Source organism: Perognathus longimembris, chromosome 12 (assembly GCF_023159225.1).
Source record: "Perognathus longimembris pacificus isolate PPM17 chromosome 12, ASM2315922v1, whole genome shotgun sequence".
Lineage (NCBI taxonomy): Eukaryota > Metazoa > Chordata > Mammalia > Rodentia > Heteromyidae > Perognathus > Perognathus longimembris.
Genome location: NC_063172.1, coordinates 18,764,441 through 18,785,342, shown reverse-complemented (window position 1 = coordinate 18,785,342; position 20,902 = coordinate 18,764,441). Strand labels below are relative to the sequence as shown.

Here is a 20,902-nt window from a genome sequence, read left to right as displayed (position 1 = left end):
ATTCAAATAACCTGGGTATCTAGGCATATCTAAGGGAAACAACATCAAGTCCTCCATTCAGAACACACTGGAAGGTTTACTAAAGCAAACTAGTAAACTGAGTGACCTTGTCATTCTAAAGCTGAAATGACAAAATTTTAGTTGTTTTCTATGATTTCTTGTATATGCTAGATCAGTTGTGCCTCTCAAAGGCAGAGACACCAATGACTGAAGCCAAAATTAGAATGCTATACCAAGTTCCTCTACAGAAATCTAAACTATCAGAACAAAAAAGGCTATTAGAATTAAAAGCAATATGTGTTGTGTCCATTAAAGAGTGGGATTATCAAAGGGTAGTTAAGGGTAGGAGTCTGTTTTCCTAAAACACTCAGCTGGACCAGTACTATGGAAGTCATCCTCCCAAACTTCTTGAAAAATTTCACCTGTAACTTTCTAATTAAACAAGTCCTCTTTACTAGTAGCTCTGCTGAGAAGACAAAGATGGCAGGGTTCATTATGGAAAATGGGCTGGGAAAGTCTGCATTAATAACACAGCTTAGTCATTTGCTTCTATTATTTCTCACAAGAGCTGAGGCATTGCACTGGTGTGGGATAGATGAGTGTATCACTGCTTTGGAGAAATCTAGTATAGAAATGTATAATATGCATAACAATGCTCTAGTTGGAGAGAGCATCATTTACAAGATTAAACATCCATTTTAGTGGGTTGGAAATGTGGGCTAGTTGATAGAATGCTTGCCTTGCATACATGAAGCCCTGGGTTCAATTCCTCAGCACCACATATATAGAAAAAGCCAGAAGTTGGTGCTGTGGCTCAAGAGGTAGAGTGCTAGACTTGAGCAAAAAGAAGCCAGGGACAGTGCTCAGGCCCTGAGTTCAAAGGACTGGCAAAAAAAAGTGCCAGGACTGGCAAAAAAAAAAAAAAGAAAGAAAATTCATTTTAGTGACTACCATCAAAAACAGTAAAACAGTCTTTTCAAAAGTATACTGCTTTTACACACCAAATGTCAACAGTACAATATATGATAGTACTTCAAAAGTACACTGTTCTTATACACCAATAATGTTATTCATTTCATAGAATCTCCCTGCTGGAACAATAACAACAAAAATTACAACATAAAATATTGAAGTTTCAAGAGGAAGTGATGATCCTGAGACAATGTCAGCCCAGTCATCTCTTATGTTAAAGAGGGAACCTTAATGATGCCAGCCTGTTAGGTCTAAAATTACCAAATCTAGAGAACTCCTATTATACCAGGAAATACTGACAGTTAAACATAAATGTGGGCTCATGCATGCATATGTTTATATGTATATGCATGTGTATAGATGTGCATACATATATGTATGTGTGTGCATATATTTTTTTCTGGTACAGGACTTTAAACACAGGGTGCAATGCTTGCTGGCCATCTACCCCTTGAGCTACACTTCAACCTACAATAATATGTAGTGTTTTTACTTCAGTAACAGTGACAGAGTAGACTTAAGAACCTATAACAACACAGGGAAGAATGCAGGAGAAAAAAAAAATTTTTGTGCCACTCCCGGGGCTTAAACTTTGGGCCTAGGCTCTGTCCCTAAGCTTCTTTAGCTCAAGGCTAACACTCTACCACTAATCCACAGTGTGAACTCCAGCTTTTTCTAAGTAGTTGGTTGGATGTAAAAGTCTCACAGCCTCTTCTGTCTGGGCTGGCTTTGAACTGTGATCTTCAGATCTCAGCCTCCAGAGTAGCTAGAACTGTTATGTAAGAGTTACCAGCATCAAGTAAATGCAGGGAAATTTACTAAAGCCAATTAAGAAGATTTTTTTAATTGTCAAACTGATGTACAGAGAGGTTACAGTTTCATACGTTAGGCACTGGATACACTTCTTGTACTGTTTGTTACTCCTCCCTCATTCCCCCTACCCCCCTACCCCTTTCCCTCTCCTCCCATGAGTTGTTCAGTTGGTTTACATCTTTTTTTTTTAAGAATAAAAGTGAAGCTTAAGAAATTAAGTCCTTCAACTATAAGTTTAAACAAAAGATAAACTGTTTGTAACCAGGTCTGCTGATCCACACTTACAGTCCCAAGAAAATGACCCAAAATGGGAGGATCACTTGAACACAGGATCTCCAGATCAGCCTAGGTAATTGTAAGACCGAGTCTCAGCAGTTAAAACAAATAAATGAAGTAAATAAATATGTACATTTTAAAAACATGTTTTGAAAAATATATATATTTTTTTATTTGCCTATTGAAAGAGATATTCAGCATGTAATACCTTCACACAACAGCCTCTCCTATGTTCTTTTAGAAGTTTAGGATCGCTTCTTCTACATGCCTTCAGTAACTGTTATGATACATACTGAATTTGTACTTTAACGTTTCAGTTTACTGTGGCTAAAATCTAACAATGATGAATCAAAACAAATAAGGCTACACAAAAGTTTAAAATCCTATGAGTAAGGAATAATAGCTGAAGACACATAAAAGAAATAACACATTCAATTCATTTACGTTATCCAGCCATCGAAATGGAGAAAAAATGGTTTATTCATATATATTAAATACTCAAAAGTTAATTGATCTAAATAAATTTATATAAAAAAGTATTTTGTCACAGCCCAGAAAATTCTAGATCTTGCTAATTTGTCATTATCGTGAAGGGATACAATGGCTCCAAGATTAAAAACTACTTAACCAGCATCTTTAGTGCTTGAGAGAAAATGGGATTTAATTAAATTATCATCTCTCCAAATTTCAGTTCCTTCTTCCACCCAAGAACAGACTTTCAGAAGCATATGACTCACTGATTCCTTATGCTAAGAAGAGCCCTTAATAATATACATTGCAAAGAATGCTAAGCTGCTAAAACTTCAAAGAAGTATCAGAAAGGTCATTTGAGTTTTATTTTGTCTTGTGGGGGCAGGGACATGTTCTTTTTAGTTGAAGTTTAAAAAAATCACGGTTAATTTAGTTGACTATACTTTGAAGTAGTTATAGAAAAAAATTTTACTGGAACTATATCATTGTAATTTTTCAGAGTGACATATTATGTAAATATAAGCACATTTGCAATTCTTCTAAGTGGAAGAAACTCCCCTAGCAAGTCGTAAGTTAGATACCATAAGACTATAGCCACCCTCAAGTTATTATCTTCAAGACAAATAACAGATTGCATGATGTTATACTATGTGCCAAGAACTTTTCCAGTTAACATTTTCACTTGAAAAAAAATAGATCACATACTTGTAAAATCATACCCAGCATTGACTTCATAAGGCATGTGGCTTTAGAGTGCTTTGTACAATTATTAATTCTATTAGTCAACTAGCAGGAAGCTAATGCAATTATCTTAGAAGACGCTGGGAGGACACAGAAGACATTTTGAGAGCTCATCTGTACATCTGTAAAAGAAAGCAAAAGAGATTCCCTCCTAAATGATATAAACGTACTTGAATGTATCACACCTAAAATATAGTAATATGCCAGCACCATGCTCTGCTTGAAAAACATCTGATAAAAGCACAAGGCAGATAGATCGTGAGCAGCAATCTCTCCTCCCCTGGGTTTAATAAAGCAGCTAGGGGCTGGGGGAGCACAATAGAAAATATTATAAGACAAGAAGCCTTTCACACAACTACTCAGGATGTTTCTGGATTCTTTGACCTCTAAAATTCCCTTAATCCTAGTGATTTGATGCTTACCTACACTACTAAAGGGTAGGAAGGAATCTTACATTTTAAATACCAGCAATGGTTTCTAAAGGGAACATTTCAAAGCACTGGAAATACTTAATCACATCAAAGAACTTCAGTCATCAGTTCTGATGATTCTATTTTGAACTTTATCATCCTACTCCATAGCAAGACACCACATATAAACTACTTTTTTTTACAAAGTTCAAATATCAATTAAACCAGCAAGTTTAGATAATAGAGATGAAAGCGCAAGGGACAAAGTCCTCTGTACAATTGTGTGATTTTAAAAATGGGCCTTCGGGGCTGGGAATGTGGTTTAGTGGTAGAGTGCTTGCCTAGTATGCATGAAGCCTTGGGTTCGATTCCTCAGCACCACACACAGAGAAAAAGGTAGAAGTGGGCATTGTGGCTCAAGTGGTACAGTGCTAGCCTTGAGCAAAAAGAAGCCATGAATAGTGCTCAGGCTCTGAGTCCAAGCCCTAGGACTGAGCGAAAAAAAAAAAATCATGAGCATCATTTTCTCTATGTGCCTCATTTTGCATTTACACACATACAAATGCTTCTTAAATTGTCCATCTAATGTGACTGCTAAGATATTAGACAGGCCAAAATAAGGCTTATATTTAAAATAAAATTATATACATATATATGGAGAGAGACAGACAGAGAGAGAGAGAGAGCAAGAAGAAGTGAGAGAGAAAAGATAAAAATTAAAATGAAATTTTAAATATAAGCTAGGTTCCACTGGCTCAGATCTCTGTAATCCTAGCCAAAAAGATTGCGAGATTAAAAAGAAAATCATAGTTAGAAGCCAGCCCAGGCAGAAAAGTCTGAGAGAATCCATCTCCAAATGGCACCAGCAAAGACCTGGACATGAAGTATTTCAAGAGAGACGTTTGAGTCAGCGTATCAGAGTGGCACCTTCACAAAAAAATGAATCTAAGTTTTTGATTACTACCTAACTTCTGTAGACTTTAGGAAAAATTTAGCTAATTTAGTGCTCTGTACATGTATTTCAATACACTCGTAAACAAACACAAATGTCTCTATGTGCACATAAAATTATTCTTTCTCCAAAAGACTTTGCCAGAGATAATTAAATTATTCCAACTAAGAATTCAACTATCACAAATTTAAAAAGAAACTGAGATCATACATTCACCCAATGCAAATGAGGACTAGTATGCCTTTCCATTAGACAGAAGTTCTCTAAAGTTCAGTGGTGAAAACTTTTCAGAGTGGATAATACATTGTAAAAATCAGATTGTGCCCTGATCTGAGCCATGTGCTGGTATGGTCAGAAGCAAGTTCCTATTCTCTTAAGCCTGTTTTGTCTGTAGAATAAAAGAATTCAAAGTCATTAGCTCTAAGTTTCCCAGGAACTTTTTAGCTCTCATGGTTGGGGTTAATACCATAAAAGTTTTAGCTTCGAAAATCATTGTACCATTTTGTTGAATGGCACTGAACATGGCAAAAATACCACTAATTCCTCCATTCCTCAGCTACTCATTTTCTCCACATCATACACTGAGCAAACACACATCCAGCATCAGCAATTGCCAAGCACTCTAAGCTATGGCTTGCATTGTATTATTGATGAGATTTTTTTTTTTTTTACAGTCCTGGAGCTTGGACTGAGGGCCATCTCTGGCTTCTTTTTGCTCACAGCTAGCACTCTACCTCTTGAGAGACAGTGCCACTTGAGGCTTCTTCTGTTTATGTGGTGCAGAGCTTTGTGCATGCTAGGCAAGCACTCTACCACTAAACCACATTGCCAGCCCTGAAAAGAGCTATTTTTTTTTAATCAATGAAAATTATTTTAAAGAGCCTGTTTTTCTCGAAGAAAATTAAAACTTGGATTACTTTTTTTTTTTTGGCCAGTCCTGGGCCTTGGACTCAGGGCCTGAGCACTGTCCCTGGCTTCTTCCCGCTCAAGGCTAGCACTCTGCCACTTGAGCCACAGCGCCGCTTCTGGCCGTTTTCTGTATATGTGGTGCTGGGGAATCGAACCTAGGGCCTCGTGTATCCGAGGCAGGCACTCTTGCCACTAGGCCATATCCCCAGCCCCTGGATTACTTTTATAAATATCATTTCACACATGTGCACATACATATACACATATATATAGTTAATTTATATATACATATGTATGTAGGTATGCATTCATATATATTATAGCTACATACATGCATGTATACACACACACACTCACACACACACACACACTGAACAAGACTTAAAAATTTAGGAAACCAAGTTTGTAGAATTTGACCTCCGTCTCAAATACTGTACTTTATGACTTGTATTATAAGCAACAATTTCTATATTCATAATATATGATAACAAATAACATGTTATTTGTTTTTCAAGATAATAAAACCTCCAAGTGCTTGAAATCAAAGCTTAGCACAAAAGGAAAAGTCATGAGAGTCTTCCCTTTTAAAAATATATGATTTCTTCTCTAGCTGCTTATATCCTGGCCTAGTAGTACTGAGTTATTAATTACACATTTCATGTAGCCTTCATTTAAAAAATCAAATGAAGAACAAAAAAGAAAATGTTTCTTTTGATCAAAAGTCTCCCACAAAGAATTTAAAGAATTAAGCAAGTGATAGCAAAATAAAAGGAAGGTCGAGACCTGGACCTATAGCAAACTAGATAGCTTCCATATGAACAACATAGGAAGTTCAGCTTTTAAAGAACATATGGGTCTGCTCATTGGTGTAGGGGAATTAAAAAAAAAAAACACTTGAATCCTGTCTACTCTCTATATACAGATCAAAATCAGATTGCTTAAGTGAACTATAAAAATGCAAGAGACATTGTTTACTGAATTCATGAACCCAAGAATTACTGAAGGAGTTTGAATGTTTTTTTATGCTATTATTATTTCTTCAGATGCCTGGGCAATATTTTAATGGTAGATCACATTGGTTGTAAACTTCTTCAAACTTCATAAGCCCAAATGTCAGATGCTATTTTTGCTTTCCCTTTCTATTTAATTCACTTTCTCTGAATTCACTGTTCCTGAATCTTTAAAGGTATTTTTGGACATCTTAAATCCTGTTGAGGTTTAAATGTCATCACCTCCAAACAACTCCTATCAAATAAATCTCTTATTAATTCACATCAAATTAATCCAAAATGATCACTTCTATTAACATATGCTTCAGAGCACAAAGCCCATTATTACTCCTCAGTACACTATGACTAACTCAAATGGCTCTGAAATAAAATGCACACTATTTAAATATCTTATTTCAAAGAGACTTGATGCTGACTCAAACATATTTTATTGGGCTTTTATGTCATTTTGCTATGTTCTCTATATTTTAAATATCTTATTTCAAATATACTAGACTACATAAAAGGAGACAGTGTGATAGGTAAGTAATAATGACATACGGGCCAAAACACAAGTAAGTCTTCATATATCCATATAGAATGTAAAGAATTTCAATACCAAACTTTTTTTTCTTTCAAATAATTTATGCTTGAAGCCTACACAACACAGGACAAATGGGGGGAGGGTATATAAGCATAATATCGTTTTATTAAGTAAAGCAACTAAAGAAGAACAAGTATATATCATGGCATAGAGAAAGACAAAAAATACAATGGCAACAGCAGTACTCACTAGCACTGTGTTGAAAATGAGCTAAATAACATATGGGAACAAGGAAGGAAAAACTGAGAGCAAGAAAAAGGATAACATTGTCCAAAATGAAATATGTTCTTTATCTTATTTGTGTGACTGTAACGTCTCTTTACATCACCTTTATAATAACAATAAAAGTAAAGGAAAGAATAATGTACATTTCATACCTTAAAATGGCAACTACATTTTTTTTCTGATTTGAATAAGATCACAATTTTATTAAGCAAACTCAAACATCAGCCTTTGTTTCTCCACAATTATGTAACCTTTTCCTTTTCATTAACTCACAAAGAAAAAATTAAAATATGTACACTGAAAACTGTTGATTTAAACAATAGACATTTGCCTGAGCCCAGTTCAACATCATCCCTTCTTTGTTAATCTTCACAAGTGTCAACTAGTCCTTAGGCAGAGAGCCAAACATAGCACATAAGTCCAAAGGAGTAGCTCAGAGGAAAGTATAAATGCACCTATTTGTCTAGATGGCTATAAGGAGAACTGACATCTTATTGTATGAAAAATACATTTCCACTGATAACAAAAGTAACTACTTGTGCACTTTGTAGCAATACCCTTGAATTTCTTCCTACCATTTGCTGAAAAGCACTTTTAATATTAAATCTGCTTTAATTTTATATACTGATGTTGCTTTGTCAGTTTTCCAATCTGACAGTCAATAGATATGCCCATCTCAATCACTCATTCAGTCTACCATTATAACTGGCTAGCAGCTGTCTCTGTTCTCCCATAAGAATTCTGTATCCATCGTGCTAATCCATTTGGTAAACTAATGCACATATGCATTACAGTGACTATGATGGATACATACCATGAACACAACATATGTCAGGGACAATGCTGGCTGCATAGAACTACAAGGCACTTGCTTAATCCAAATGTAAAGGACATACTGAGTATGAGATATAGATAGATAGATAGATAGATTGATTGATAGATAGATAGATAGATAGATAGATAGACAGATTCTCTCACCAAAATGAAAGGAAATGAATATAACAGATTTTCTCACCTAGGAAGCAACTCACAAAACAATGCACTCAGACTTACCATGCACTACAAAGTAGTTCTAAAGCCCTGCATCCATCTGAAAACTAAACTACAGTATCATGAGCCATCTGCCAATACATTCATACAACACAAGGGATTTAGAAAAAAGGTCAGAGTGTCAATATGTATATATTTCACTGTGATCAATAATCCATGTGATGTATGTAGTTAAATTAATAGAAATTATGATAGAAGTTTTTCATACTATAAAATAAACAGACAAAAATGATACAAAATTTGGTTTATATGCCACCCTAAATCTATTTACTGCTTTCTTTACTTTCTGTGGGACTGAGAAGTGAATTCAGATTGCTAAGCAGAAGCTCTAAACTTGAGTTAGTTCCATGTCCCCTTTTTAGCATTAATTATTTACAAGATAGGATGTCACTTGACATCTAAATTGGCCTGGAGTCTAAACCTTTTACCTGTGCTTCCTTTGGTCACTGTGCCCAGTCATACATGTGGGAAATTAAGGCTTGGGTGCAGCTGGCAGGCCTTTCAGGAGTGAATGGACTATGGAAACTCTGACCTCATTAATAGTTTAATCCACTGATCATTCAAAATTACATATGCAGTCGACAATGGGGGGAGGGGAACTATAATTGGTTGAGCCTAGCTGGGGCAGTAAAGTGCTTGCATTTGAAGTGTATATCTTGTCCTAGGTCTCTGTTCCCTGTTTCTTGTACTACTATGAAGTAAGCAACTTTGCTCTGCTATCACGCCTTGACATGAAGCTCTGCCTTGCCAAGGCCTAAAATAATGAGGTCAAACCAACATGGACTGAAATTATAAATCAAAATAAATGTTCCTTCCTTTTTGTTGATTTTTTCAGGTATTTCATTAGTGGTAGAATACTGACTAATACAACTACCTAGTATTTTGTGTGTATTAACATGCACACGCAAAAACAGGAGTCATTATTTTTCTTTCGCTAAGTTCAATGATATTTTCTAAGGAAAACTACCTTTTTATTAAAAATAATAATCTGTACTTCAAAGCAACTTAGGAGACTAGTGTAGACTAAATCAGTTTTCTCTGTCTTCTAAGATGAGGAAAGTTTTAGGTATGAAAAAATATATTTAAAATAAATTGATAATTCAGGTAACAGGCTTACAAAGACCGTGGAAAAACTAGTATTTCAAAATATTCAATTCTCATTCCAAAGTTCAACTAAACTCTGCCTAGAATTTTAATATGGTAACTGTTTAAACAGAGATGATGAGAATCCAAGAATTTTCTCTATGTTCTTCTTATTATACTGGCTTCTAGAAGAGAAATGAAAAATAAGTCACTCCATAAAATTGTTCGGAGGAAATTATAGACCACATCAAGTTCCCAAAAATCCACAATGTACACTAACGATTACAGTTCAAGGGAAGGGAGAAGATGTCGTCTGACATTTTGGAATGGAATTTTTCAATCTCCTTTGGGTTTATGTCATATTAGTACCACTTACAGGCCAAAATAGCACTCCACCAAGCACAATAGGAGATGCAGCTCTAAGACAGTAACATTCAAGGAAGAAATAGCTAAAACTTTAAAGCTGGTATACTATTTTAAAAATAAACACTATTTTTTCATTAACTTGAAAAGAAAATTAAGATAAACTGCTCTGAAGTTGACTATTGTTTGTTTATTAAGTGATCAAGATGTACTGTCATGGGCTGGGAATATGGCCTAGTGGCAAGAGTGCTCTTGCCTCCTACACATGAAGCTCTTGGTTCGATTCCCCAACACCACATATATGGAAAATGGCCAGAAGGGGCGCTGTGGCTCAAGTGGTAGAGTGCTAGCCTTGAGCGGGAAGAAGCCAGGGACAGTGCTCAGGCCCTGAGTCCAAGACCCAGGACTGGCAAAAAAGAAAAAAAAGATGTACTGTCATGAAAAATGTATAATCAGTGTTTTGAGAGACTGTCCAACGGTGGAAGATTAAAGAAAGAAACTAAGCTTTAAATAGCAAGGGATATATACCTATGTACAATAAGATCCCAGCTCTTCAAAATTATACATTCCTAAACATATATGTAATTTAGTCCAGCATTAGCCAGTGTTCAATCTGAGCTAAACAGTTCCTTCATCTACCACTGTCTCAACTCTAGCTTCAGTTCACATACAATTTCTTTATTTCTTTCTTTCTTTCTTTCTTTTTTTTTTTTTTTGCCAGTCCTGGGCCTTGAACACAGGGCCTGAGCACTGTCCCTAGCTTCTTTTTGCTCAAGGCTAGCACTCTGCCACTTGAGCCACAGCGCCACTTCTGGCCGTTTTCTATATTTGTGGTGCTGGGGAATCAAACCTAGGGCTACATGTATAGGAGGCAAGCACTCTTGCCACTAGGCCATATTCCCAGCCCTTCACAGTTTCTAATGCACTTCCACTTACAATATCAACTTAAAATATGTATACTCAATTGTCTCATTAATTTACAGTAATTTAAATTGTAGCTAATTAAGATCGTCAGGAACCAATATGAGGCCAGAAGCTTAATAGCATAAGAAATGTAGACATGTGCTAAAGAAGGACTCAAGATTAAAGGCTCTAAAATTACTAATATTATTATTATATTAATTACTAGTTCTCCAGACAAATGGGACAATATATCTAGTCTTCATGATCCTCTCTGATTAATATTAAATCAACCGAAATCCACTCAGTCTCTGTCCCCAAAAAGATATACTGATAATAAAAGAATGACTGTCAGTGTACAATATTTGATGAAACTCAGTTCACTGATTGCATTCTTTCACAGTGTATAGCCTACTATTAGTCTGGCTTGTACTTCTGAGTGACGCAGAAAAACAAAAATCATGTGTCCACAGACTGGCCTCCAGTCTCACTCATGCATATCTTAAGAAGATCTCCCAGATTTATGGGCTCTTAATTTTTGGTGTATAGTTAGGGCATTCGTTAAAGGTTACCATCGAAGATTAGGAAAAAATAGGAAATGAAAAAAAAATGGACTAGGTAGATGTTGAAATAAATCTGAAACAGAAAATTAAAAATTTAAACTGATTTTATAACACAAAGCCTGGCACTGGGATAAGCTCATAGTGAAACTCAAATCTGAGAAACGACCACTTGAGTTTCTTCTGCTTACCCAAAATGCCTACTCTACATATTCACATATGAGAGAAAGGATAGTGACTTGATAGCTGTGTGTATGTATGAGATTTAGCTCAATCATTAAGTATTTTGTACAGGTAGTCAATCTTTACTTTCAAGCTCAATATAGATTTGAAAATCTAAACACACCTACAGGCACAGACGTAAAACTTTAGAAAGGATTTTCACCACCTGAAACTCAGTAAGTCATTTCTTTTCTCAATCAATCATCTTGTGGACACCTGTCATAATACAGCAAATGATTTTAAAAACTACATTTACACATATCTGTAATTCTAGACGCAGGTGTTTTACAAATAAATCCTTCAAATCTAATTGAATGTGGAAAGAAACCAAAAGTCATAACTAGGTTATTGTTGCTGTTGTTTGGGGGTTTTTATTATAGGCTCATGGTTTGAAATATCAACACAGATTTTAACCTAAATTTTTAGTTAATATTTAAAATATCTCATGTTAGTGTTACTATGACTTAGGAACTATGGCAAAGTGCTCCTCCATTTCATTAACTCTTCTTGGAGTAAAGTCCTTACTAGTCATATTTTACAGAGGAAGTAATGAGGACATGAAAGCATTGAAACTTCTCCAGGCATTGACTGAAGACTTAGGAACAGTTGGTCCTAAAGAAGTCTAAAGGCATACTAGAACACTTGGTTTTCCATTCATTTTTCATAGTCTCCAATGCTTATATTTCACAGAAAAAAAAAGTTTAGCAATGTGTTCACAGGTATAGAAGTAACAATACTTTAAGGAAACACACAAAAGAACACAATCCACAAAATGCCACTTTGGGACTCCAATAGCTCCATTAAGTAAAGGCGATTTTCCCAGCATTCTTCAAGATGATTAGCTGTTATGTGACTTTCAACTCTGCCTCGTATCACCCAGCACATCACTGAGATACCAAATAGTTCCAGTCTCTAAAAACGGATTCACTTCTTGCAAACCTCTACCACACTATGCAAAAGACAAAGTTATTCCCTTCTGCTGTCATGTGATCCTTCATGGACATCCTGTTCTAGAATACCTACTATGCTTCATACCATTTCATTAGACTGTTCGGTCCTTGAGACCTGGAAATTTCATTACTAATATGATCACTGTTATTACAAAATATTAATATATACCCATTCTTGTATGAGACTACATCAACTGGACAACACATATTAATTCATACATAATTTGTATGTGACATGTAGTATTTTATATTTTATGTCATTAGTAATTCTCAAGCTTTTTTGGCATAGCACAACTAGATAAACCATGTTTCAAAATGTATCCTTAGTAATGATGCACTATAACTGGGACTATAGGAGAGAATCACAGGAGTGTGTTGGAGTAAGGGATGTGCAAGGTTTTCTGAAGCCAAATGATCCTGGTATGACTCTATGACACTACCACAAACACCACCTAAAATGAACACTTTAAAAAGTCCTCACTGGATGAATGGGTGCTAAAGCACTCTAAACTGTCTTCACATAGCTCATTCCTTAACTAAGGAAGGCCTCAATCTCATGACTTTATCCAGACTCTGACAAATAAAGGTTAGAATAAGGCTGAAGTTATCTTAGTAATGTACCAAAGCAAGTAATGATATAGAGGGATTCAAATCAATATTATTGCCTTTATTTAGGTGGAAAACAAAACCAGATGTCATAGTTCTATATGCAAGGTCATTATTAGTACATAAATGCAAACGATAGTGTGCAAGATAAACTTTTATATTTATTTTTCAAAACTGTGAATCACAAGTGTGTTCATTTGATGCGGATTTTTTAGTCTCCATATACAACTACATGTTTAAAATACCTGTGTAATTATTAAATAGAGGAAAGTCCATTTAAAAAGTCAGCTTGCTGTTCATATAGTGATAATTCTAGAATAATCTTTAATCACAAAAGTAAGTTTGAGTTTACATATCTACAAAACTATCATAATGTAATATATACAAATGTGTATTTACATATTTAGTACTATGCTTCTCTTTTAATATTTCAAAATTTAAAATATCCTTTACAAGTAGGATAACATATCAAATAAATAAAATTTTCTCTTTTAAAAGGGTAGTCTGATTTCTGGATTTGAAACCCTCCTGCAGAACTACTTAATTAGTTAATTAATTAATTAAGGATAACCTGACCCAGTACTTAGAAGAAGCAGGAGGATCGTGAGATTAAGGACAGCCTGGACTACACAGGAAACTCTCTCTCAAATAAATAGCCTGAGACATAAAAAGAATACAGAATATCCTGCAAACATCTGGATTGAATTCCTGTCAACTCAGAACATATGGAAGGACACTAAACCATAACTTCAATTTTGAAATTCCCACACACGTACGCACACTCAGAGGCATACGGATTCTCCCAGCATCATTATGCAGATTGTCAAAACTAGAAACAACCCAAACATACATCAGAGTAGAAGAGCTTTTCAAAAGTTGAATAGGTAAGCAGTGTGCCCGTGGCTCATGCCTATAATCCTAGTTACTCAAGGGGCTGAGATTTGAGGGATCATGGTCCAAAGCCAATCCAGTCAGAGAAGAGACTTTATCTACCAAACAACCAGCCAAAAGTTGGGCTGGAGGTATAGCTTAATTAGTAGAGCACTAGCCACAAAATCAAGCCATGCAAGCGCAAGGCCCTGAGTTCAAACTTTGGTATGAGAAAGACAATACAACAGAATATGATGTACAATAGAAACTACATATAGGAACTTGAGTGAATCCCATGGATATGATGTTGAGCAAGAGATTCTATTGCATAAACGAATGCGCCCTTCAAGTGCTCATGAAGCGCCACACTTCAATGCCCATAAGGTTCAAAACCAAGCAAAAACAATCTAGCAGTCTGAAAAGTGACTACTTCCTGGGGGAGGAAGACAGCGAGCAAGAAGGGGAACGGGGTTGCTTATAGAATTCTGGAACTATTGTATTTCTCAACACGAGAAAGACTTGCACCATTGTATTCATTTTGTAATCACTCATTGATCTCCAGACTTCCTGATTTGTGTACTTTTAAGATAGAAAGTTAGCATGAGTGATTTTCACTGAAACAGCATGGAGCATGGGGTGATACACAGAGATTAATCCTGTCAGCAGCTATACACTGAGAAGACCCAGCAGCTGTGGAGTAGAATGTGCCCTTGATTCCTAAGGGTAACTAGAGGGCACAAAGAGCCTGCACTGTACCAGAAAAAAAAAAGAGGATATAGGAGAAAACAAAGAGATCTGAACTAAGGAGATATAAAAAGGGTGAAATGTTTGAAAAAAGAAACGAAGGTCAAGAACAAGAGCAGATTCCTCAACAGGGGAGAGGATAATTAGTGACAAGGAAATAGCAGAGTGAGAAGCTGTCTTTCAGACTGTAGGTGCTGGTGCTAGTGGTGGAAAGAGCAAAGCAGACACATTTGTAGTATCTAAATGTGTAGCATCAGGAGGATATTAGTTATACCACAGAGACAAGCCAGGTTACAGTAAAAGAAAACTAATATTTTCTGAGCACCTGTATGTCCTTAACAACTTATTCTTTGGCTCCCATAATTTCTCCAGTAAGTTATCAGCTAAAGCCGATTAGCCCTCCTTTACCAATGAGACAACTAGAACTGAAAAGGAGTTGAGATAAATATGCTTAGCAGACAGGATGGGTACATGAAAAGCAGCCAATAGAATGATCCTGTGTGTTTTCAGATATATTCACACATCTCAATAGTTTATAAGGCTGAATAAATCATATGTCAAAATTAAATGTATCAGTTGTTACCTCCACCTAAGCTAGCTGCCGCAGGTCAAAGTATTCTGTTTCACATACTGAATCATGATGCGTGGTTGCTCAGTTTCCATGAAAAAGGTAAGTTAATAGGTAAAATTCTATTAGATTTAAACTTTCCACTCGGTTAATATTTTCTTGAGACTTTGGCTTCTCTTACCAAATGGTTTCAAAAGAAGGAGGATGGGGGAAGAGGGAGCAACAGCAGGGGGAAAAAGAGGAAGAGAAGGAAGAAAAAAAAGAGGAAGAAGAGGAAAGGAGATAAATAAAGAGGTAACATAAGCCTTAAACAGAAACACGGAAAGTATTAATTCTTAAAACATGTTTGGCATGCGATTTGTTACAAGTTACGATACAATCATGTTCCACTATACAGAATCTATCCCAGATTTGTATATTATATTTTAGCACTTCACATAGTTCCTTAATGTCTACAAATATAGTCTCCTAAATAACCGCTGGATATCTCATTGGTAGTTCAACTGAGATAAAAGAATAGGAGAAATGTGGAGGTAACGTTCTTGGTCCAGTGTATGAATGGCGACATAACAAAAGAAATGAATCATAGGTTTAGTAAAAAAAGTTAAAACAGCACTATTCAAGAATATCTTCAGATAGCCAGGAATATTGCCTCAGACAGGAATAATTTAGTCTTCAACTCAACAAATTTAGCTTAGAATAAATTAGGCATTTCAAAATGGCACAGCCTGGATCCCTTTGAGCAGACTTAATTTTACTTTTGCAAAAAATAAAATGAAGCCAGGCACCAGTTGCTCATGCTTGTAATCCTAACTACTCAGAAGGCTGAGATCCAAGGATTGCGGTTCAAAGCCAGCCCGAGCAGCAAAGTCTGTAAGATTCTGATCTCCAATTCACCAGCAGAAAACCAGAAGGGGTCTGTGGTTAAAGTGGTAGAGTGCTAGCCATGAGTTGAAGCGCTCAGGCACAGGTCCCAGGCCCAGAGTTCAAGTACCACGACCAACCAAAACAAAAAAAGGAAATGAATAGAATAAGCAAAATACGGTATGTTTATCTAAACAAGCTGATAAAATTTCCTTTCTAGTAACCCAAGTTAAATATACTGCAGTATCAGTACCCATTTAGAATGCATTCATATGTTTCATGTGACTAATTCAAAACTAACCAAGTTAATATAACCGATAGTCACAATCACATTTTATTATATGTACCCAATACACTCTGTGTCAACCGCATTCTAACCGTGTGAGATTCTGAAGACACAACTGTGAAAATGGCAGATAGAAGAATCGTCATCAATGACCTTATAGCCTAGGAAGAAAATTTAAAAGGACAAAGAGTTCCTGATCTTGTGTATTTTGTAGACTGGTACCCAAGTATACCAGTATTCTTGGTATAAGTTAACAAGGTGTCCTGGGAGGGAAAGTGACAGCAAACAGGATAGCAGGCACTGGCCATGGAAAAAAAGGGAAGAAGTCTCCAGGCAGAAGAAAAAACAGGTGGAAAAGCCTAGATCAAGAGAAAAGTTGGCCTCTTAAACCAATTGAGAGAGGCTCAGGGGTATTAACAGCCTCCTTCAATTTTTTATTAAAATTCTATGAAGCAAAGGATTAAAACTATAAATTCTAGGCTATTTTCTCAAAATATTAGGCAACTGATCTATTACATTCACTTACAAAACTTTAGCTCAGCTTTGCATACAGCTTATGGCTACACTGCATATAAAATGTCTGTAAGAATTAGGGGGGGAAGGAGTCATAGTTGAAATAAAATAAAAGTTTTACTTTAAAATATTGTGCCTGATTCGGATGTAATTTTTAAAATGTCTAATCAAACAGATTCAATACTTCTATAGTTAGTTACTTCCTATAAGTACTAAATATAGCTCTGGAAATATAACCAGTAAATTTTACATTTTTGCATATTACTGGAATTTATGCATGTCTGGAACTTTTTAATTGATATCCCTAAAATTTTGATACTCTGGGTGCAAAGCACAAAATGATATATCGAATTTGAAATAAAATTTCTGTTTACCATGTCAAGAATGAAAAACTGCACTTTTGCTCTTCAGATTGGAAAACAAATTACCAAATCAATATCAAATGCCATACAAACATGGGTAATAGCATATCATACTCTAAACTACCCATCAGTTCGTGGATACAGTGCTCAGTGAAAACATAATATGTTTAAATTCTAAGAAGAAATCACAGCATGACTACCTTCTAAGAATCTAGCTGGCTACCTTGATTAAAGAGGCAAACCTGTGTGGCTCAAACCTACAATCTCAGCTAGTGGAGAGGAAAGATCATGAGGATCCTGGTTCAAGGCCAGCTCATGCCAAAAAGTAATAATAATAAGCAAGACCCCATCTTAATCAATAATCCACATATGGTGGTATGTACTTATGATTCTGGCTACACCAGAGTCATAGGTAGGAGGATCATGATCACGGTCCTAGGAAAAACCAAAAGCAAAACCAAAAAAGTGAGAACTTACCTGAAAAATTACTAAAGCAGGGCTGGGAATGTGGCCTAGTGGTAGAGTGCTTGCCTCACATACATGAAGCACTGGGTTCAATTCCTCAGCACCACATATACAGAGAAAGCCAGAAGTAGCACTGTGGCTCAAGTGATAGAGTTCTAGCCTTGAGCAAAAAAGAAGCCAGGGACAGTGCTCAGGACCTGAGTTCAAGCTCCAGGACTGGCAAAAAAAAAAAAAAAATTACTAAAGCAAAAAGAATTAACCGCATACCAGGCCCTGAGTTCAAACTCCATAGCCAACAAGAGAAAAAAAGAAGCAAAGTGCATGGGTTGTAATTAAAGATACATGATTTACCACCAAAAAGAGCAGCACACAGGTACATATACACAATGAAATTTTATGCCTCTATCAGAAAGAATGACATTGCCCCATTCGTAAGGAAATAGAAAGACTTAGAAAAAAATTATACTAAGTGAAGTGAGCCAGACCCAAAGAATCATGGGCTCTATGGTCTCCCTCAGAGGGAATAATTAGCACAGGTTTATGCTAGTCACAGCAGAGGATCACAAGAACACAATAGCTATGCCCTTATGAACACATAAGATGATGCTAAGTGAAATGTACTCCATGCTATGGAAACGAGTATTATATCAGTGTTGTAATCATTTTCAACATGCCATGTAGCTTTTTGTTGTTGTTGATCCTCTTATTTCCCCTTCCTGTGGTTGTCCCCGCACTATCACCACATCTCATCTGAGTACCCTGGATACTGTATATACTTGTATTCGAACTAGGGAAGGGAAAGGGAATATCAAAATCAAGAGACAAAGGATAAAAAGACAAATGACTCCAAAAGCACTACTTATAAAACCATTTGGTGTAAACCAACTAAACAACTCATGGGGGGGAGAGGGGAAGGGGGAGGGGGAAGGGGGAAATGAGGGAGGAAGTAACAAATTGTACAAGATATGTATACACTGCCTTATGTATGAAACTCAAACCCCTCTGTACATCACTTTGACAATAAATAAATAATTATTCAGAAAAAACGCAGCACACACTATAAATCTCTTTGAATGCAAACATTCATTCATGAGCATTCTTATTTCTATTCTTTCATTCAAAATAACTCAGTGTGGTACACCACAGTAGAAATATTTGAAGAGAGATGTGAGTAAGGCATGGAGTGGGTAGCAACAAGCCTCGAACAGGTAGAAGCGGAATAAAAGGACAGGCCAGCAAACAGAAATCAGAGAACTCCAGGGCTGCTTCACACTGAAAACACAGGTGGAAGAACAGTTGAGAATATCAGCTGAAATCAGATACTGTAATGACTAATGTGGCTGCGAAGTGAATTAGGATAGACTCTTGAATCTCAGTGGAGTCTGGGCTACCTGTGGAAAACAGGTCCCACTAGAAGGGTCTAAAGAGAAGAAAACAGAAGAAGTCAACTAGGAGGTGATGTGACATATATGCCAAAGAAGAGAAATGAAGAAATTTTTTTTAAAAATCCAACCCTGACAATAAAGAGTGATTTTCTCAGCGACATTTCACAAATTTAAAAAAAAATACCATTACTGATAGACATTTGTGAGCTATTATTGACGCTAGATGATTTGGACATTTGGATACTGTTAGAGCTTATATATAAGTTAAATAAAAACATGACTATCAACATTTCATTCATCTATTTCATTATGTTTATCCTTGCCTGAATAATGTTACCATTATTATTTGTATTATATTCTCAAGCCCTTCATAGGACCTGTGAAGAAGCCAGTTCTGTTTAATAAACATTTGTTTGAACTTACCAAAGGTACTGGAGTTTAGTGAGTAAGCTTAGTGAAACTTATTGGAAAGACATCAAGAGTGAATCCAACAGCTCATTGAGCAACTCCACCCTTCTCTTTGTTTCTGTCGAATGTCTGAACATACTTAATGCTTTATCCTAGCACTTAGCCCTGCAGCATTTTGCAAAGTTCTGGAGAATGAATTAAAATACATAAAAGGAGGCCTTCCAAAATGAATCCAGATCTTCTGACTTAGAACTTTGTCAAAAAACCTAGTGATGGTTACCACTGGTACATTCTGGTCCATGAAAATCCATACTTATACTATAGCCCAGGGGCATCATCTTCATTGCCAGTTAGATCTTCACAAAGGGAGACATGGCAGATTTCAGGCTGAGTTACTTAAGAATCATTTAAAATTCCATACTCCAAGTCTCCCCATCACTCACCATCCAGATAGAATTTGTGTTTGAGGGTAGAACATTCCAAAGTTAGGTTATTATAAGGCAGAGATTAGTCTATTCCAAAACAATTCCTCCATAAGAGAGCCCAAAAAACAAAAGCTAAGTGAGTAAACCATCCAGACTTTTGAATGTGTGTTAAGGTCATGAAGTCAGAAGAAAACAGTTCTCACTGCCTTTTAAGCAAAAAAAAAAGACATTGTTCTCAAGTTTGAGGTAATAGACCTTGAAGGAAAATGTAGATAGAAATCCTCTTTGGACTTGCAAAAACAAATCCTGATAAAACTGCTTCTTCTTGAGGTTGAGGAGAAGGAAGAATGAAATACACACCCTTACACACACAGGAAGCACATAGATTCAAGGATTATGCAACCATAGTAACCAAAATCAGTATGGGATTTAGCCAGGGCTTTATCTTGAGTTTATCTCTATTGTCTTAGTTCTTAACAATAAAATATATAGCTTCCTTATTTCACAGAGGTATTTTAGAAGACTACAAACAAAAAGCAAAATATAAATGAATACATCATGGACTAGATTATTAAGAAAGCATGGATGTCACTTTTGGTATACTTTTTTACTCTTTCCCAGCTACAGGATAACCTCCTAACAAACAGCACATGGAGTGGTCACTCTATGTACACTAACATGAAAAGACAGCACTCACTAGGAAAAAGAGAACATACTTACACAGGGAAATTTATTCTGTTGTTAAACTTATTTTCAGAAGTGAAGTCTAGGTAGGCCAGGTGCCAGTGTCTCATTCCTATAATCCTAAATGACTCAGGAGGCTAAGATGTGAGGATCACAGTTCAAAGCCAGCCCAGACAAGCAAGTCCCCAAGACACACATATCTCTAATTAACCAGAAAACCAGAAGTGGCGCT

The 20,902-nt window shown here is 36.1% G+C and overlaps 1 protein-coding gene across 11 annotated transcripts in view; it reads right to left on the bottom strand.

Moving 5' to 3' along the window:
* The window catches only part of Trps1 (transcriptional repressor GATA binding 1), a 229,393-nt gene that overhangs the window by 182,359 nt on the left and 26,132 nt on the right, over positions 1–20,902 (bottom strand). For 5 of the 11 annotated variants that reach the window (XM_048359238.1, XM_048359245.1, XM_048359249.1 and 2 more), the window contains exon 2: positions 3,238–3,395. The exons of 4 other annotated variants lie outside the window; for them this stretch is intronic. In XM_048359238.1, coding sequence (XP_048215195.1) covers positions 3,238–3,274 — 37 coding nt within the window. In that variant the 5' untranslated portion in view covers positions 3,275–3,395. The remainder of the gene's footprint in view (positions 1–3,237; positions 3,396–20,902) is intronic. 2 more of the 11 variants (XM_048359242.1, XM_048359248.1) reach the window with 1 other exon arrangement.